Source organism: Ochlerotatus camptorhynchus, unplaced genomic scaffold, assembly GCF_037179485.1.
Source record: "Ochlerotatus camptorhynchus isolate MF236.1 unplaced genomic scaffold, CSIRO-AGI_Acam_v1.1 ptg000457l, whole genome shotgun sequence".
Classification (NCBI taxonomy): domain Eukaryota; kingdom Metazoa; phylum Arthropoda; class Insecta; order Diptera; family Culicidae; genus Ochlerotatus; species Ochlerotatus camptorhynchus.
In genome coordinates, this window is record NW_027040943.1 from 2,881,043 (window position 1) to 2,902,115 (window position 21,073).

Sequence of the window (21,073 nt, forward strand, 5' to 3'; positions counted from 1 at the left end):
ATTTTTCAAGGATTATTAGAAAAAAGAAGCATTAAAGAGAGGCTTTTAATAAACGCATGCCCGTCTCTTTAACCCATTTAACCCAACAGAGAATACCGTTTACTTTTCGAATATGAGGAAAATCGAGAGAAGTATCATTAACCTAGGGCTATACTAAAAGACTGAGTGAAACCTCTCTAGATTTAAATTTAAATCGATTTCTGGCCTGTACACGTCACCTCCTTTCCGAAAATACCCAGATTGTAGGGTATTTGAAATATTTTGGATAACGGAAAGTCTCCATCTGCCAATGATAGATTATCAAATGGCATGGATTCAGGGGCGCTTTTGACGTCACATGACCGCCGATCTTTAAATTCATTCCAGCATCTTGTATTTGGATTTGAGAAAGGACATTTTCTTTCCGACATAAATAAATAAATGATGAAAAAAAAATTAATCTGTTTCGCTTCAAAGTGAAACATAGAAAACTCCTCTATAGAGTACAACTTTAAACTTAGCACCTTTATGGCCTCTACCTTTTGGAGGGTCACAATAAAACTACCGTCCCCTATAGATAAAAAAAAAGTCGCACATTTTTCAATCGTTCAACATATTTCAGTGCATTTTTCACGGTATATTATTGGTGGTGTGCAACTTTTTCGTGTCGTGCAATTTTTTTCATTTTACGCAACATTTATTGTGTCGTGCAACATTTTCCATGTCATACAACGTTTTTCGTGTCATGTGACATTTTACATGTTGAGCAATATTTCTCATTCCGAGCAACCGAGTTTTTATTATTTCACGCGAAATAAGTCGTTTCGTGCAACATTTTTCATGTCATGCAACATTTTTCATGGCGTGCAACATTCGTTTTGCCGTTCAACATACCCCGATCGCGCAACATTTTTCAACATATTCATTGTCACGCAACATTTTTGGTGTCATACAAAAATTTTCATTAAGTTTAAATTTGTTCTGTCATGCAACATTTTTACGTCGTGCAACATTTTCAATATTTCGCAAAATGCCGTTTATTATTTTTAATGTCGTGCAACTTTTTTTTCTCACGCAACATTTGTTGTGTCGTTAATCATTCTTATGTCGTGAAATAATTTCCATGTTGTGAAATATTTTTCATTTCACGCAACATGTTTCGTGTCGTGTAACAATTGTCATATCATGCAACATTTTTAAAGTTGCGTTATATTTTTCATGTCATGCAACGTTTTCTATATTTTGAAAAAACTGTCGTATCCTGCAACATTTTCATGTCTTGCACCATTTTCCATGTCGTGCATCATTTTCCATGTCGTGCAACATTTTTCATGACAAACAACATTTTCTATGTCACGAAACATTTTTATGTAGTACAACTATTAACGTAGCTTAGCATTTGTTATGCTGCGCAGCATTTTTACTTTCGTGCTACATTTTTCATATCGTGCAACATTTTTCATGTCACGCAGCATTTTTTATGTCATGCATCATTTCATGTCGGGCAACATTATCTTTATTGCGCAACATTTTGAATGTTGTTTTTTATGTCATTCACAATTTTTCATGTATACAACGTGCAACATTCATCATTTCGTTCGAATTTTTTCATATCGTGCCACATTTTTTATGTCGCGAAGCATTTTTCAAGTCGTGTAACAGTTTTCATGTCATGCAACATTTTTCATGCTGCACAACATTTTTCATAACACATAAACACCTCTATTCTGGTTTTTCAACAAATCGGATTCGACATACAAAAAAAAAAAAATTTGTATGACGGATTCGATTCGTTCGAAAACCAGAATAGAGGTGAAAGTTTTTCTAGGTAGTGCAACATTTTTCTTATCGTACTACAATTTGCAGGTCGTGCAACATTTTTGTTTTGTAACACATTTTAAAAGTCGCGACATTAAATATACCGTGCAACATTTTTCATGTTGCGCAACATTTGTTTCAACACCAACATTTTCTGCGTCGCGCAACATTTATCATGTCACGTAAGTTTTTCATGTCATGCAAATTTTTCATGTCACCCAACATTTTCATGTCACCCAACATTTTCATGTTGTGCAACATTTTTCATGTCACGCAACATTTTTCATATCACGCAACATTTTTCATATCACGCAACATTTTTCATATCGTGCAACATTTTTCAAATCGTGCAACATTTTCCATATCATGCAATATTATTCATTTCGTGCAACATTTTCCATATCATACAACATTTTTCATGTCACACAACATTTCTCGTATCACGCAACATTTTCGTGTCTCATAAAATTTTTCGTGTCGCGCAACATTTTTCATGCCGTGCCACATTTTTCATGTCATGCAACATTTTTCGTGTCGCGCAACATTTTTTTCTTGTTGCGCAACATTTTTCAGGACGTGCAACATTTTTCAGGTCTTGCAACATTTTTCTTGTCGCGCAACAATTCTCATGTCGTGCAACATTTTTCATGTCGTGCAACATTTTTCTTGTCGTGCAACATTTTTCATGTAGTGCAACATTTTTAATGTCATGCAGCATTTTTCATGTCGTGCAAAATTTTTCGTGTCGCGCAACATTTTTCATGTCGTGCAACATTTTTCTTGTTGCGCAACATTTTTCGTGTTGCGCACCAGTTTTCATGTCATGCATAATTTTTCATGTCGTGCAACATTTTTCATATCGTGCAACATTTTCCATATCGTGCAACATTTTCGATGTTGTGCAACATTTTTCGTGTTGCGCAACATTTTTCATGTCGTGCAACATTCTTCATGTTACGCAACATTTTTCAGGTCGTTCAAAATATTTCATACTCGCAACATTTTTCATGTCGTGCAGCATTTTTCGTGTCGCGCAACAATTTGCATGTCGTGCAACATTTTTATGTCGTGCAACATTTTTATGTCGTGCAACATTTTTATGTCGTGCAACATTTTTATGTCGTGCAACATTTTTATGTCGTGCAACATTTTTCGTGTCGTGCAACATTTTTCATGTCTTGTAACATTTTACATGTGGTGTAAAGGTACCAAAAATGCAAAAAAAATCGAAGCACGCTATACTTTTGATAGCCCCTCGGCTTAATCTTCGGACCCCCCGTCTTCCCAATCACCCTATAACCATCTTCTTAAAGTGAGGAATACGTATGCCAAGTTTGGTAGAAATCGGTCTATGCGTTCCAGAGTTATGCTGGAACATACATACAAACATACATCCACTTTTATATATATAGATAGAAGATAGATAGAAGATAGAAGATTAGGTGTTATGCTTTATGCATGATGCTGTTTAGGTTGCATACACGTAGGAGCTACCCGTGCATTCTAATTGGTAGAAGTATACATTTAGGATGCATTTAATACACATTTATAAGGTTTTCACTTTCTGTAACTCATAACAGCATTCAAACTTCAATGACTGCTCACGAGTTGCCAATAAAAAAGTTCACCATAGTTCGTGATCTATTTCAAGCTGAACATTACATTAGGTCCTAAGTAACATTGACAGATTATCTTCGTCGATTTTCTCTTTGTATCCCACGGCCATGTAAAGACATTCCCAGGTATTTTCAGCACACAGATCGTTAAAAGAAGCAAACAACAATATGTGGTTATGTGCCTATAATAAAACGAAAGAGAAAGTCGACGAAGAGAATCGATCAATGTTACTTAGGACCTAATGTAATGTTCAGCTTGATTTCATCACAAATCGGGAACGAAAAGTTGTGCAAGGAAGCTAGAGCACAATATTTCCAACACTTCGCAGGAAACTTTCAAAAGCACACATGTCAGCTTCCACAAAACATACTCTCTGTTTATTGTATCACAGCAACCAAGGAGTAGCAATTTCATGTTTATATATTTTGTGGTAGCTGTCACGATAAGGCTTCCTCACAGTATATTGTCAGTTTTTGAGAAATTTGACGAAAAACGTAATCCACTCGAAAATAGTGCTTAAAAGTGTAATAAATTTCAAATTTTCAATTTTCAAGGTTTTGTCACAGTCTGTTCTATTTGTGCTTGCTTAGAGTTAATAAATCCGTTGTAGACACTTGAGGATGATTACATGGCACAATAGGCCAGGATTTAAATCTAGTAGGAAAAAATAATAATGCTCTGGGATTGCATCCAATTGAGTTGACGTCTGGAGTGGAGTTTCTTGGATTAATTAGGACTACAATTTGGTTGTTTCGCAAGATAGATGTTTGCTGTCTTGGACAAAGTTGTGGAGTGTAGATTGTTTTTAGTTTTATAAATTTTAATTAAAATTCGCGTTTTTAGTTTTATATTTTGTTTTGCAAATCCATTTCGAAAATCATATATTTTTTTCGAATTTCATGTGATATTTATTTTTCAGTACTCTAAAAATAACAAGATTGATCTGGAAAAGATTGGATTGATCAGTACCGATCGAGGAAAAATGATAAAAGTATTCTTTTGTACGATTGTTCAAAATATAATACAGAAAACGTGAATTTCAAGCAATTTTTTTAAAACTTCGTAAATTTCAGATGTTTGAAGATGCACAGCTTTTATATCTCCGGTAAGTTTTCATAAAAATTTACGTTCTACAACTTCGCCTGAGACATCAAACCTCTATCTTGTGAAATAGAAAAGTTTGTACAGCTGCGCCATTCTTACGGCCATAGCTTGAGCTATTTTTACGCCAAAACTGTAGTCCTAATTAATCAAAGAAACTTTACTGAAGACGTCAACTGTGTATGGGTTGAGACATGAGTCGAACTTTTGCCCCACTATTTTTCCTATAATTCTTCGAAAACACTGCCAATTTTTGTGATTTTATGGGGAAAAGTCTGGCGCTAAAATACTTTGCAATCAAGTGCCAAAACAATGAGTTTTATTTTGCACAGGCGTCGAAAACTCAAAACGAGCTTTTTCCCTACTCCAGCTTTTGCTCCACCGATCTACTTCTGTCCTGCATTTTTTCTCTCAAGAATTGTACTGCTACTATTTTTATTTCATTAAAATATTTCCATGTTATCGAAAACTGAAAAGAGTTGTCGATTCTACTCGTTCACCATGCGTGCGTTCGCCATGGAATAGCTTTGCTCTGCCATTTGACCCGGTGGCGGTGGCATCAGAGTTCTGATTGTTAAGACGTGTGTGGCTACACATTTTCACATGAGAACTGGGCCGAAATTATGTATTCAAAATTTATCGCACATTAATAAGTAAAATCCGATTGCGTCGAGTCAAAATATGCACCGAGATCGATGCGTGGAGAAGTGGAGAGGTATCCCAAGTGCAACTGAGGACCATTTTTCTCAAACCTATACACAATAGGACATCGACGAATCCATCATCGGTAGTTGCTGTACATAAGATCCGCCAATTTTGACTACGGCCTTGGCTTTTAAAACATACCTCCTGTCCTTATGTCATGTATGGAACCAGGGAAAGGGGGGCGTTCGCATGATACAGTATATATGTAGTATTCAGCTAGCGTATTTTACGACTGGCAGCAGCTGCACCAGCATCATCTTCGTTATCGTTAGCGTTCGCTTCGAATTCGTTCGACGGGATGCATCTGGTCTGAAGGGCACAGGCAGGATGGGTAGCGTGTGGTTGGCCTGGTGCGGTTCATTCGAAGCCTACGGAGCCTTTTTTATTGTTTGGAAAATACACACTATTTCGTATTTTGTACGCATGTAGGTCACCAAGAACGGTATTCCCCGTGTGTGTAGGTACATACGGCATACAACGACATTTGCACCGATGAGCTGGATTTTGGGTGGGGTTGCATTTACTGATAGGCTCGATCTACAGGACCTGGATTGACGTAAACGGTCTGGCCAAAACTGCACGCATATGAATGGCAAAGTGCATCACCAATACACTGCACGTTGTTGGAGTGTACGCATTTGTATGCGTGTTTGCGTAATGCATGTTGAAATTCTTGGACAACGTGGTCAAGTGTACAACTTGAGGTCATAACGTGAATCAGCTTTTGTCCCATTAATATTAATTGAATATGCGCAGGTCATGAACGTACCCATGTTACTGCCACGAATGAACTGATACTAAATTAACCATTTGGAATAATAAACAGAATCACTGATGTGGATGACATTGCTTATGCATTTACAAACGTTCAATTTTATTTATCCATTTGAATTCGGATGAATGTTGATAATTTCTTCTTCTAATACCATACATTTTGAATCTATTGTTCACCCTGAAATTTCTCACATTATTTGCTAACAAAAAAATCAGTCGTCCCACGCTAAAAGTTTGCCATCCCCATTGAGAATAAATCCATATTTACCTTGGAGCTACGAGATTGCGAGAGTGTGTTTTATGATTGTCATAAAAATAACCATTTTAGTGTAGCTGCAGGAAGGCAATGCTGCTGACTAGCAACACACCGGAAAGTGTAAACGTGAAATGGCATAACATCCTGCACCAACCCCGCAACGTATGTAGCAATTTTGTGACGCAATAACTATGGTCATCAGCAGTGTGGTATGATGAAATAAACGGGGGATGTTGTTTCCGTTTGGAAATTAATTCCCGCGGGATGAATTGTAACTACGTGCTTGGAGCAGCTCCCCATTGATTCGATCGGATGTGCTTGAGCGTATTTAATATTCCCTTAAAATTTCCGATCGGAAAAGTACCCAGAACAAACCTGCAAATGTAGGAAAACAAAAGGGCAGATCTGTGGTTCCGGGGACAATTTTCCATCCACTTCGTTTTTCGTTTTGATAGACCACAAATAGAGGAAAACCAACAAACGGATGGTATTCTTTGCCATCTCAACCGCAAACTTTGCGTCGTCGTTCATCGTGTGTTTATGCAGAGAAGAGCACTCTGATGTAGTTCTGCCGAAAAAAAAATTGGACATTCGACATGAATATGCCTGTAAGGGTAGATGCAGGATGGTTGGTTTAGCAGAGAAGCTTGACTACGCTGGAGCACTCGATATCGTATTATTTTCCTGGGTAGTGGGTTAATAGCCCATAATACTGATTCTTACCAATTTATGAATAGAGGAGCAAGTTACGATTGATAACCCTTTGAATTTTTACCATTTTTCTACTCGTTGGTTATTGCAATCAAACTGGAGTTTTCGTAAACAACGTGTTCTTTGACCAGTTTCATCACACTGTATAATGTGTGGCAAGCCAATTGATTTTCTATACCCATGGATAATGAAGAAAATTGAAGAAATTTTTAAAACTCTCTTTTCGAAGAAATTCAAACTTTACACGGTTATTAAATCAATTGTCCACCCTTGGGACCATTCTGGGTGATCCCAGTGGTTAATATCAAAATTCAAAAAGTGTCATATCAACTTGACGGTCATATTGTCCCCGGACAAGTGACTAGAATCTGACCACGGTATGTTTGCTGGAATAATATTATTTCATAAATTAGGTATTCTCAAAACCATCATCATTTGAAAGAAGGTATCGTAAAACGGGGTTTATCTTTGATAATGTGGGTAACTTGGATAGTAGAAAATAATCATTAAATTTACACTCTACCAAATTGCAAATATTGGTTCCATTTTGTAGCTTAGGGTATAACCTTAGATATCGTAAAGGATTTCTTACAAACCGCCATTAAAACACTCAAAGTAACACCACCATAGGACAGAGAATACTATCCTCCGCCTATTGATAATGCTGATTTGAATGAATGAGTTGTTTATCTACAAATGGAACACGGACGAGGCTGGCGAGCTGTTGTTTGGAGCAAGGGTGACGCGCTTGGCATGGATGACCCACAGCGACTCACGAAGATACTGATTTCGATCCATAGTGGTGCGGCTTCTTCCTCCTTCTATGGATGCACATGTGGGCTCTGCAGATCGCTTCTTACAGGCAGCCTTTCGTTGTGTACTGGAGAACAATGTTCAACGCCACACGCCGAAAGCACTGCTGCTGCTGATGCTGCTGCTGCTGATACTGCTACTGCTGACACCGACGACCGGACACCACCAGACACGGTGATTGAATGAGCAACGTTCATTGAGACCACATGGAATTCGATTTTTAAATCTGTGTTAGGGAAAGCGCTTTTTGCAGGCAATCGGTGATAATTTTTATCACCACTGCAACAGTTGGACATTTGTGTATTTTTCAATAGTGACCTATTGAAAATTAATAAAGTGTTCATTTTAGCAGATAAATTTCCAATCGTTTGGCTTGTTTAGAATTAAAATCCATTTCCTATTGGCACAGTTACAAGTGGTCAAAACCTGACCTCTTTTCGTAATGCGGTCGATTTTGGTTTTTTGAAATTGCACCCCCAATATGTTGCCGAAAGACGTAATCCTACGTCAAAACATTTAAATCAGTGTTTTCCAAAGCGCGGCTCACGGCCGCACGTGTTGCTTGGATCTCTACCCGATCAGAAGGGCATAACAAAATTATAACACAATTATAGCAATGGTTGATATTTATATCAACGTGTGTTATATTTTGATAAATTAGTGAAAAGGGGTTTGTGCGTAGTTTCTCATCATATCAGAATTATAACAAAGTCAGTTTTAATTACTATCAATACATAAAATATGTATTAATGATTCCAAAATATAGGTTTATTCACTATTTTATTTTTCTAAGTGAAGATCATTAGAGGCATCTGTGTATACACTGGAGTCGCTTTTTAGGCGGTTTTTTTTTTACACGGTTTTTTTTACGCGGTTTTTTTTACGCGGATTTCGGAATTTACGCGGTTTTTTTACGTGGATTTTAGTTTTTTTTTACGCGGATATCAGAATTTACGCGGTTTATCATTATACACTAGAGTCGCTTTTTACGCGGTTTTTTTTACACGGTCTTTTTTACGCGGTTTTTTTTACGCAGATTTCGGAATTTACGCGGTTTTTTTTACGCGGATTCCGGAATTTACGCGGTTTTTTTACGTGGTTTTTTTTACGCGGGACGTATCACCCGCGTAAAAAGCGACTCCAGTGTAAATAGCAGGGAATCAAGAAAATGCTATCTTCCGATGCTTACCGACGATAAAAATACTAGCTAACGGAATCATGATCAGTGTACAGTAAGATCATGGATTATCATTTGTGTTACACATCATGATCAGCAACAAAAACGAAAATCTACTGATATGATAACAATCACTTTGTAATGTATCTCAAAATCTAGGAACTTGCTGTCTTTGGAAAAGTTGTTCTAGAGGTCAAATACCCTACAATACGGATATTTTTGGAATCGGGATGACACATATATTTTGAAAATCAATGTAGGTCGCTATTTTGAAATCCGTCATCTCGGTTGGTTTCGGAAAAAAAAACTTTCAAATACCCTGCAATATGGGTATTTCTGGAACTGGAATAATGTATAGATGTCGAAAATCGATGTCAACCGCCATTTTGGAATCCAATTTGGCGGCCTTTGGATTTAGATAGAACTGACAAATAAACTATTCAACATGGCGGCCGACATCAATTTTTGACATCTACACGTCATCCCGTTTTCTAAAATGCCCACATTGTAGGGAAAAGTTGTTTCTAAAATCAATAGCCGCCATCTTGGATTCCCAAATAGTGGCAGAATTTTCCGAAAATATCCACATTGCAGGGTAATCTTGGATTTTCAAATGGTGGCGGACATCAATTTTCGACAGTTTTTCTTAAATCGATGGCTACCATCTTGGATTTCATAATGGCGGCAAACATCGATTTTCGATCTCTATACGTCATCCTCATTCCGAAAATTCACATATTATAGGGTAGTTGATTAGCCTTGTCTTAAATGGGAAGTTTTCAGTGACGACAGCTGATGATGACGATCTGAGATTATCGCTATTTCATATGATCATGATCTGTTGCACAAATGATAATCGCATTATCGTTTCCAGAACTGTCCATTGTGATTTATGGATTTGTACTAATCATGAGTGTAACCAAAATGAGAATGCCATTATCTTTATCTGAATCTTTCATTTTGATTCCCTGGTAAATAGTAAGAAATGATAAAATTTTCGAATTATTGTTGAAAAAAAAAAAAAAGATTGTTTAAATCATAAGCGGCTTATATCGCGAATTTCTTCAGTAATAACCGGTGTCTCGTATTCAGCTATTTCTTTGGAGTATTTCAAAAAAGTTGACACGATCTGGAGTTTATGAAACTCATATATGTTTACTTTAAGAATATTAACATTAGATTGTAAGTTTGATTAACCTTGTGCTTAGTTTGTATTTTGTACGTGTGGGTTTTGTGTGTGTTTGTTTTCAAGATGAATAGAAATTAGTTCATGTTTTAGGATTAATTAAATATTTGTATCGTAAACTACATTTCAAACCTCCCTCTCCCTTTTCCCATCCAAAAAAAATTGTAAATCTCCACTAACCTCGAGACAACCGCGAGTATCCGGTCCAGCTCCTTTAACTTTAATTATAAGACATCAATAATGTATAACGAAAATGATAACTTGGCTTTGTAAAGTTTATTCGATTAAGCCTGTACAAATAAAGTAAATCCTTGAGAGCTCAATTTTGGCATGTGGATACATTGTATTTCAGAGCAACTTTTGGCCAAATTTGAATGCTCTAGGACTTTGTTTACCCCCCTGACGATAATAGGTTAAGGTATTGCCCAAGCCAACATTTCCCCTATGTATTTTTTTGAATGCGATAGATTATATCTAATTTTGTAATAATTTTGATATAATCATATCAAGATCTATTATAATTTTGTTATTACTAGAGAGTTGTGAGTTTTGTTATTTTAACAACTAACCAGCCAATGTGTATAACATGTTGTTACTTTTTTTTGTTAAATAAATAACTCCAGTTGATATAATTTTGTTATGCTTTTCTGATCGGGTATGATACAACAACACGTCAGCTTGAACTTCTTTTTGCATATTGAATGTATGGCTAAAATGTTTGGGAAATACACAAAATTCAACTTAAAAAAAATATGACCATCGAACAAAGATACAGCTATTTAAAAAATGGGCCTGAGCACCACTGATTTCAATTGATTGTTAAATGCGTGTTCGATGAATAATTTGCGAGTGTTATGTCTGTTTGTATATTTAACATCGCTTCAAAACATATGTTTCCCCGAAAACCGAATCAGATCCCCCCCCCCTTCTTCGTGTTCCTATTATTCCCGGACAATAATTAATCATCATCTAAATAACATCTTATAAAATTTTGTGAAATAAGTCGAGGTTCAAAACAGAAAAAAATATTTTAAATTGTGGTTCCACTTAAACTACACAGCAAAAAAATAATTTTAATATCACATCAAAGTGGATGCACTTCAATCGTGTCGAAAATATGGTGTAATATTACTTGCCAAAAAGGGCAAAAATATCATTAATACAGTGCATGAGCTAACATTACGTTGCTTTTACTGCATTTGTTTATTTGTGTGGCCATAAAAATTACATGAGATTTTCGACATGATTGAAGTGCATCCTCTTGGATGTAATATTAAAATTTATATTTTGCTGTGTACAGCACTAGAATACCAAAAAAAAAAAACAAATAACGTGAAATAAAAATATCGCCACCTTAGCTTTTAATCAAAGTAAGATTTTATTTCTCAAAATACAACTTGAAGGAGTACTTAGTAATGTGTGTATGGGCCATTGTATCGGACAACTAAATTTAGTCGTGATTTCATGGGCAAAATCAGTTTTTCAAGGGTACCCAAGTAGCCATAGGCACGTTATTTTGCCTTTTTGGATATATACGGGCCTCATCAGAAATTACAAACACTGGTATAGCCGTTGTTCAGCTGTATATAGCCAAAAAGGTGAAATAACGTGCCTATGGTTACTTGGGTATCCTGCTTAATTTGCTCTCAGCATTCTTGAACTCGACGTTTGAGCATTGTTTACCATTTTCGGATTGTTTACCATTTTCTGATTGTTTACCATTTTCGTAAACGCAACGACTAGGTATAGACCACAAGTTTTCAATGGGATTTAGATCCGGAGAACTAGCTGGTCACTCGAGAACCTCTATGATTCTAGCAGGAAACAACGCCTTAGTCAGTTTTGAGTTGAGGATTTCTGCATTGTATTGCTGGAAAACAAAGTCAGGGCCCACAAATTATCTCCAGCATGCTATGCATTTCTTGGACAATTTTTTTTGTTGAAATCCACGGGGAATAAATCCGATTTCATTACAATTTCAACTAAACTTAGACCTCTGCTCGATATGCTAGAAATCAAAACAAATACCTAGCAAATGAGAAGAAGGGTATCTTTTGAACAAGGTGGTGCTATTTATATTTAGTACCGTTTTTAAGAATTTCTCGGCTTAAATGTTAATGTTCCAGAAAATTACCAGCATAACCAATTCCAAAGATGTTCGGTGGACAGGGACATTGCATACAAGTAACATTATGGTGCTATTTTTGTTTCGCTGAGTGTAGCTGGTACGCTTTGGTTCTTTTGCGTATTAAACGTAAAAGGGACAAATGGTAAACGTAGTTTTGTGCAACAAATAGTTATAATCACTCGTACAAGTATACCGTTGCGCGGAGTATACATATTCACAGTCAGCATAGAAAAAACACTGTATCAAAGAAAGATTTATCTGCAGCAGAACAATAGCGAAGAGTTTTGAAAAAAAAACATTGAAAGCTTTTCTAAAACCAGGCGATTGTAAACTATAAGGTTGAACAAGTAGCCGCATCTACGTTTAACGATAATTTCGTAAACAGTATTTTATTGGTCAATAAATCTATTGAATTGGTCGATGAACCCACGGAATCAAGTAAGGCTTGTACTCGAAAAAAATGCACCATTTTTATCCGTGTGTAACTTTTTTATCCGTGGGTAAAAATTGATGAAAATCTGGGTATAACTAGTTTGGAGTAAATTGTTTACATGTGCAAAATTTCATAACAATCGGTTCAGTGGTTATTGAGATATCATCGAAACAAGAAGAAAATCCCCGGAGAATTTTGCGCGCCGTCATGGAAAATCCGACTGCGACCATGAGATGAATCGGAAGACAACCGGGAATCACCCATACAACTGTGTCTCGGGTGGTTAAATCGTTTAAGGAGTCCCAGACGACCGAGCGGCGGGCTGGAAGTGGAAAAAATCGAAGACAGCTGATCCTGTGAAGGCCCGGAAGGTGTTGGATTATTTCAAGCGTAATCCGAACCATTCGATTCGCGACGCGGCTCTGAAGGCAAAGTATTCCGCCTGGTTCGTTCAGCAAACCATGAAACGAGCTGGGCTTCGTGTATTCAAGGTCCGGAAGGCACCGAACCGGCGTGATCAACAAAACACGGCGGCCAAATCTTGCGCAAGGAATGTGTGTGGTTATGGATGACGAAACCTACATCAAGGCAGACGCAAAGCAGATACCGGGGCTGGAGTTATATGTTGCCAAATCACGGTTTGATGTTCCGGAAGTCATAAGGAAGAAGAAAGTGGACAAATTCGCCAAAAAATACTTGCTCTGGCAGGCCATATGCCAATGCGGTAAACTGAGTAAACCGTACATCACAATGGGTACCATCAACAGTGAAATTTACCGCACCGAGTGCCTTCAGAAGCGTCTGTTGCCCTTCCTGCGGTCCTACGGAGGCGAGACATTATTTTAGCCGGACCTGGCATCATGCCATTACGCGCGATCGACGTTGGATTGGTACAGAGACAATAACGTTGTTTTTGTACCAAAAACCGCCAACCCCCCCAAATTCACCAGAGATTCGTCCGGTGGAAAGATTTTGGGCCATAATGAAGGCCAAAGTTCGATAATGATCCAAGGTGTTTAAGAACGAGCTGGAGTTGAAGAAAGAATGGATGAAAGTGACCAAAAAGGTCAGCTCCACCATTTCACAAAATGTAATGAGGGGTCTTAAGGGAAAAGTGCGGGCTTTCAGCGATGGAAAGGAAATTGAATAAAGTAATTATACCGAAAAATAATCCATATGTATTAGTTCATTCCGTGAAAGTTTCATGAAAATCCGACTTAAAATAAATTTTTGGCGAACACTTTTGTCTGGTGCATTTTTTTCGAGTACAGGCCTTAAATGACGAAGTCTATGTTGAAATTGATTGCGAAAAAGTTTATCGCGTTCGGGAAAAATACTTGTATGTGATTATTGATGACAAACTCAAGTTCAATTCTCATATTGACAATGTCATCAACAAAATTACCATGATATACGGTATTCTCTGTCATTTAAAAACTGCTCATTTCATTTCTCCACAGTTAGACTTTTGCTTATCCATTTTGTTCTAGCCAATGAAACATAAATATCGAGATTACAGCGTTTAACGACATTCATTTTTAAGTGTAATGAAAATTCCATAACAAATCGAACATAAATCATGAAACAGTATGCATTTGTCAATTATTTATGAACTACTAGTGTGTTAAGTGTGCACTTTCTGATCACGATATCCAGTAAAATTCCGAAAAATATCTTGAGGCATTTATAGAATAATCGTATGAAAAGCTCAGCTCAGTATAAACATACCGCTAACAACCTGCATATAGTAAAAACATATGTGACGCCTTCAATCGAGAACTGGTTTAATTAACAACACAGCTTATCTTTTTTAAGCTGAATAGGTGAGCGTTTATTGCATCATCATTGTAGAGGCGTGTTTTCCCATGGAGGTGCTATGTATGTATTGTTGTTATGGCCTAGTTAAGAGGATACTGTCATACTTGTCAAATCCCATAGTGATAAAATTTGCTGTCAGTCCCGTGGATTTTCACGATTTGACTTTGGATTTGTTGTCTGTCTCACAGTATCGCGATAATCGTGGGATTTTACTGAGTAAACATGATACAGGCCGTTGTTGCCATTGTCAGAGGCCCGATTTAACCAGAATGGCATTTAGATTTGAACCAGTTTTTTAAATGATGACTAATGTTTACCGCTAGTCTGAAGAACTTTGAATCCAGTTTAGTAGCTTGGAAAAGTACTGATAGACTTGATCGTTTTGTTGATTTAGAGAAAAAGATAAGTACTGTTTACTTGATTGATGCTTAATTAAGTGTACTGCGTTGATTTTTTTATAAGCTGCCTTGATTCTGATTCACATTTTACGTTAAGCTAAACATTGTCAGAGTTTTCATAATAAAACGTTATTCGACAAACTAAAGTAAGCCATTGCGATTGCCAAATTTTATAGACGCTGGTCGCCAGTTGGTCTGTTACTTTTTCTACGTCAGGGGTGCCCCTTAGGAAGTATATGTTGCTTTGTACTGCTAGCTTTTATCAGTTTATTATTTCAGTAGCTGAACGTAATTTACTTTTGATGACATTTAAAATACTGTAATCGGAGGAGCGGCCATGGTGGTCATGGGTTACATTGTTTACTTATGCTGCATAAGATATCATTCATCCGATGACCTTGAAACAGTTATTTTTGGTGCCTTGCAAGGTTATCCCGAAGAGTAAACAAGACGCACTATCAAGTTGGTGATAAGGGAATACTATGTATGCTTCATATACCACAGGCTAATACTGATTAAGGTTTAAGCGGTCACATTTATCTCTGATTTTAACGATAAACAGATTCCAATTCTATATAAGCAGAGCCATTAACAAGCGATGATCCCTAGTGCACGCTCACAACAGAAAAGCTCAACCAAGATGTTCCAAGTAATCATCTTTACGTTATTGATCGCGGCCGGGGCGCATCGTGGAGTCCAAGCGGATCTTTTCGAGGATACATTCGACTTGAGTAGTGAAGAATCGATTGCAGCTTCGATGGATGTTGCTTTTGGCGAATATAGAAGTGAACTCGGACCTCTTCTCCATGGACCGGTGGAGAATCTACTAGAAGCTGCTGTCGCAATGCGATGTGCCAACAGGTTAGTATGAAAGTTATTTTCTCTAAATTGAATCATTCACTAAAATTCGCTTTTCAACAGAGATTCACCCAGTTTCTCACAAATCTTCTACGATGATCCAAGTACTTGGGAGGAGTTTGATGTAACAAAACCGATAACCATCATAGTCCATGGTTGGTTGGATGATCCGGACAATGTTTGGGTTCTACAAACTGCACATGAACTTCTGAAAATCCACGATAACACCGTATGTGTGGTGGATTGGAAGTATCGAGCTCGCTACAACTATCGGCAAGCTGCTCAAGAGCACACGCCGTTTGTAGCTGATTTTATAACAAGGCTAATTTTGTTTACGCACAATGGAGGAATTCCATTTGAAAAATTTGTCCTTATCGGTCACAACTTGGGTGCTCACATTTGCGGCCAAGTCGGGTGGAATCTTGGTGGAAAAATTGGTGAAATTTATGGATTGGACCCAAATGGACCTCTGTTTGAGTATCCCGTGGATCGTGGACTGGAATTGCGTTTGGATAGTACTGATGCGGTGTATGTACAAATTATTATCACCACAAAAACTGAGCTGGGATTACTTTTCGGTCAAGGACACGATAATTTCTATCCCAACGGTGGACTATCCGCCAAAAACTGTCCACTTCCAGATACAACGTCACAGGAGTTGACCATCCGCATAGCTTGCAGTGAGTGGGAAGCTACGGAATATTTCCGACAGTCATTGGATCCTACTAATATTTACGAAGGCAGACTATGCTCAGATTGGCTATCATTTTTGGCTCATCGATGTGATGTCAATGATGCTAACATTTTGGGTATTTACAGCCACAGAGTGGGTGGCCATTTCTATTTGATCGCAGATCCTATTCTCCCCAATTATCCTGCATTCAGCAGCCATGCACACTAGCAGCTTTCTTAAAGGATAACTCACAAATATTCATCGACTGCAGTTTTTAGTTTACCTATGGTGAAGGATGTATCATTCTTACTTTTAGACATATATTTTATGTTGAAATAAAGTATTAAATAATAAGCTAACTTAACACTTTTGTTTTGCAGTATTGAAACAAGCAACATTCAGTTGCAATCCAATTGTTATTCCTTTGAAAATACTTTAGATATCGAACGGGTTTGTTTCATATTTGGTGAAACGATGATAGTTATATGCATGAAAATCCATTGAGGACGGCGTTCTTACTTCCTTCGCTCATGTTTATTGCGAGAAGTGTCATGCAAATTTTTCCAAAAATTACAGCACCTAAACAAGTTGATGATCTAAGTTTTATGCATGGGCCTTGCCAAACTACCATCCCCGCTCTTCACTAGACTTAATCAGAATTGACCTCAATGAAATCTATTAACCTTTTACGAAGTATTTTTGAATCTCAGGCAGCGCGTATCTCTACTAAGATTTATGTACTGTTAAAAGTGGATAATTTTTGCCCACCTGTTGGTCGTATCCGTTTTTAGTTAAGTGCGCAGTTGCTGAGAATTACATGAATGCAATTTGTTTTTCATACTAGAAAAACCACGGAGGTGGTTGTCTTCTGGGAGAACAAAACACACCAAATTTTGCTGATTTTAGACTTGATGAAAGATTAGCAAACGCTCCAGCAAAATAATGCTGCTGAATTGTTCAGCAATTCCTACTTATGTCAAAATGACAACCTTTTACTGAAAATCAGCAATCGAATTTGTATTCACTATATGAGCTTCCAGCTGCTGTAAAAGATCGTTGATACAAATATACGAATAATAAAGATAAAATCGCAAGACTCTTTTCCAAGTATCATTTATTAAATACCTATACCCAGTGTCCGAGCCAGTGTCCTTACCTACATAATTTTATTTATTTCTAGTTTTTTTTTTACCTCTTCCTCCTCCTGCGGTTTGACCGGTGGTGTACGACTGCAAAAATACGTGCGTCTGTGATGCTAACAGTTTGACAGCTCTTTGACTGGGTGTTAGTTGTTTGCTGTTTTTTAGTAAAGCATTGGATTGCTGATCATGATCCAGCAATTCGTTTTACTGATAATGAAAACTTAAATTTGGTGTGTAGATTGATAGGGTGTACCTATACACTAAACACCATCAAATCCGACAGGTGTCGCCCCAAATCAAATCTCAGCACTGATGTTTTCACACAGATCACGAAGCAGATAATACAGTAGGTTGATCCATAGATCAAATGTTAGGAAAGCGCTTATTTATGTCTATGAAAACTCTTTAAAATCTTACATCGATAAAAACATTAGTTTTATAATTTGTTTGAGAGAAGAAATAGAACATTTTTAGGTTAGAATAGCATTTGACCCCAGAATACTACCTTTGATTTCCTGTTAATAACATTTTGGAAAGATCGCAACAAGAGTTATTTTTGGTAGAATCAGCATGGGACTTAACGAAGAATGTTTGACGGAAAATTCACCTTTCAGTCCGTTTCGCTGTACCCGATGCGATTAGTTCTTTGTAAATATATTTTGGTAGAACTCTTTCCTTGAAGGCACCAGTAGTTGACTCGAAAGCATGACTGCCTCTTACTACTGAGTCTGGGTTCAATATGAGGCGATCAATCTATGGTTCACGTCTAGGGTCCTTGTAATTGGTATGTACATTTCAAACAAATACCGACGGAGAATAAACAATTATTTCCTCCTAGTTAAGATTAAAACCATTCGGTAGAAGCTTCTCTCAATACTGATTGAAAGGAACAATTCGCTTACGTTTGCTGTCTTCATCAAACATAGATTAAATGTTGTTTGAATTGTATGTTTAACAAAAATGTAAGCTCGGGTATGACAACAGATGGTCTGCATTTCAACAAACATAATTATCAACAAACTCTAAGATTTGAGAACCTATTGCATCATGCTTTTCATCTACTTTCTCTTTGCTCATAGCATGTTGTAACGTCTTCTCAGATAGGTGATCGATGTTCAAACATAGATTGACTATTTAAGCAATGGCTGGCAACTTTCATGAACATAGAACAGGTTCGTCCCTTCTTTGCTCGAGATGTTTCGAACGGCTCTTTTATCGATCCTGACAGTGCTCACCGCTCTGGGTGGAGCCAACTGCGGTTTGTTAAATATCTTCAACAGCTCATCAGATTACACATTAGCAAGTGCATTGGATATCTCATTCGCCAAGGCAAAAAACGACGTAGGATTATTGCTCAAGGGCGAAATCACCACACCGATCGAGGAGGATGTCACGTTCTGGTGCGGCAATAGGTTTGTTTGATATTCGATACGTTGTACGTAAGAAATTATTGCATCACATTTCATATTTTTTTTTATTCATAAGGAAATTGCCTGAGCTGAATCAAACCTTTCTGGATGACCCCGATGTCCAACAGAAGATTGACTTCACCAAACCGATTATGTTCATCACACACGGATGGTTGGAGAATCATGCTATCAACTGGATGCGACAGACGGCTGAGGATACACTGAAATTCATCGATACCAACGTTTGTATTGTAGGATGGGATCATCTGTCAAAGTACGTCTACTATCAAGCGGCAAGAGAAAATACACTGCTCGTATCGGGATACATGACTCGATTTATCAACTTCCTGGATAAGAATGGAATGTCTTTGGGTAAGGTAACCCTGGTAGGACACAGCTTGGGTGCACAGGTTTGTGGTCAAGTTGGTTACAACCTTGACGGAAGACTTGGAGAGATCTACGGACTAGATCCTGCGGGTCCACTGTATACCTTTCCCTTAGATCATGGACTGCAATACAGACTGGATAAAACTGATGCCCAGTACGTTCAGATGATTCTTACTTCCCGATATACACTGGGTGTAGGAAAAGGAGATGGACACGATAATTTCTACCCCAACGGAGGAGATGCCCCGCAACCGAATTGTGTCATTCCACTGACGAGCGATGCTGAGATGGTTGATCAGATAGTTTGCAGCCACTTGCATTCAACTTCATTGTTCCGACTGTCACTGGATCCAGCCATGGTTTACAAGGGAAGAAAGTGCTTTAATTGGATGTCTTACTTCCTAAAATCATGCGTCCTGAACCCAGCGAATATTATCGGTATCCACCATAGCAAGAAGGTTGTTGGTGATTTTTACCTGAAAACTTCAGCTGATTCACCGTATGTGGACTAAAGAAAAATGTCATGAATGACAGCAAAATGCACAAAAATGTTAATCTTTAAAATAATAAACCTATAAGTTTAAATAAAATTCACCCCGTTTTACTATTATTTTTACACTATAGTTGCATAAGTATATAAAATTGCGATTTTTTATCTCTGAAATAAAATTTAAAGAGCAGTAACTTTTTTGGATACCCATTTTCTAAAATCTTTGCTGCTGGTTGGCGATTATTCGAAATTTCAACGATACAGTTTTGAGCGTAGTTGATTGAATCTGCAAGAAGTTTCAGCTGTTTTAGGGAAACGCTTCTTTTTGGAACAGCATATTTTCACACTGCCGTACTCTAGCGGAACTATAAATCTATCCTCTTCAGACCATTATCTAGCTAATACATTATCACACTAAAGCTTCATGTTAGATAGCATTTCCAACCAACTCTGAACATTTAAAACTTCACGTATGAAGTAACATAAAAAAAATAAACTTTGAATATATCAACTCAAGGCGGGAGTAACCTTCAACAATGCTGATGATGGTACAGTACGCAACAACTACCCTACTGTTTTCTCTCTTAGATGACTATGTTGGTCATGACCAAAGGAGGAACACAATAGTTGGGTAAACAAGAATTGCATTACAGGTATACGTCGATATAACGTAACTGTAACTTTTGGCTTCAATTGTCGATATCTCGAAATTGACTATTCAATCATACAAATCACTTTTACCAATAGATGGGGGATTGTTTCATCTGTACGATGTTGGTATTCTTTTTTGTATGATCGATTGCGAGAAATCGGCGATGGAAGTCAAAAATGACAGTTACGTCATATTGAGGTATATTTGTATAACACACCATCGACTGGAAATGCTTTTGGCATTGTGGGATTTGGGTAGTGATAAAACGTCGCTAGAACTATTCCACAGCCGCAGACAGTATATGAGGAAGTCAAACGCGCACTTTTTTGCCTGTAGATTTGAAGAAATACTTCAAATCTCCTCATACATACATTGTATGAGTTAGGTAAAGCAATGCGCGTTTGATTAGGATGCATGCACTCGACTCATACGATGAGTCTAGAAGTGTTGGCGGGCATGTTGCCACTATCGGATCGGTTCTCGGAATTGTCCCTCAGGCTCCTCACCCGTTGCGAAGTTATGAACCCACTGGTAATCGAAAACTTTGA

At 37.5% G+C, this 21,073-nt stretch overlaps 3 protein-coding genes across 9 annotated transcripts in view; 2 read left to right on the forward strand and 1 right to left on the reverse strand.

Moving 5' to 3' along the window:
- The window catches only part of Dscam2 (Down syndrome cell adhesion molecule 2), a 410,918-nt gene that overhangs the window by 194,224 nt on the left and 195,621 nt on the right, over positions 1-21,073 (reverse strand). The gene's annotated exons all lie outside the window — the stretch shown is intronic.
- On the forward strand, positions 15,438-16,710 carry LOC135712130 (pancreatic lipase-related protein 2-like). Its single transcript, XM_065235102.1, has 2 exons — positions 15,438-15,775; positions 15,836-16,710. Exons 1-2 carry the CDS (start codon positions 15,513-15,515, stop codon positions 16,671-16,673), a joined length of 1,101 nt encoding a protein of 366 aa, XP_065091174.1. The 5' UTR covers positions 15,438-15,512; the 3' UTR covers positions 16,674-16,710.
- Positions 18,782-19,895, forward strand: LOC135712069 (lipase member H-like). The gene is made up of 2 exons (XM_065235053.1): positions 18,782-18,999; positions 19,073-19,895. The coding sequence occupies exons 1-2, from the start codon at positions 18,782-18,784 to the stop codon at positions 19,893-19,895; spliced, it is 1,041 nt and encodes a 346-aa protein (XP_065091125.1).

Excerpts from the sequence above, each read along its gene's own strand:
- LOC135712069 (XM_065235053.1), top strand. The coding sequence starts at position 18,782 with ATGTTTCGAACGGCTCTTTTATCGATCCTGACAGTGCTCACCGCTCTG. Across the intron at positions 19,000-19,072 it reads ACGTTCTGGTGCGGCAATAG|GAAATTGCCTGAGCTGAATC; the intron begins GTTTGTTTGATA and ends TTTATTCATAAG.
- LOC135712130 (XM_065235102.1), top strand. The coding sequence starts at position 15,513 with ATGATCCCTAGTGCACGCTCACAACAGAAAAGCTCAACCAAGATGTTC. Across the intron at positions 15,776-15,835 it reads GCAATGCGATGTGCCAACAG|AGATTCACCCAGTTTCTCAC; the intron begins GTTAGTATGAAA and ends GCTTTTCAACAG.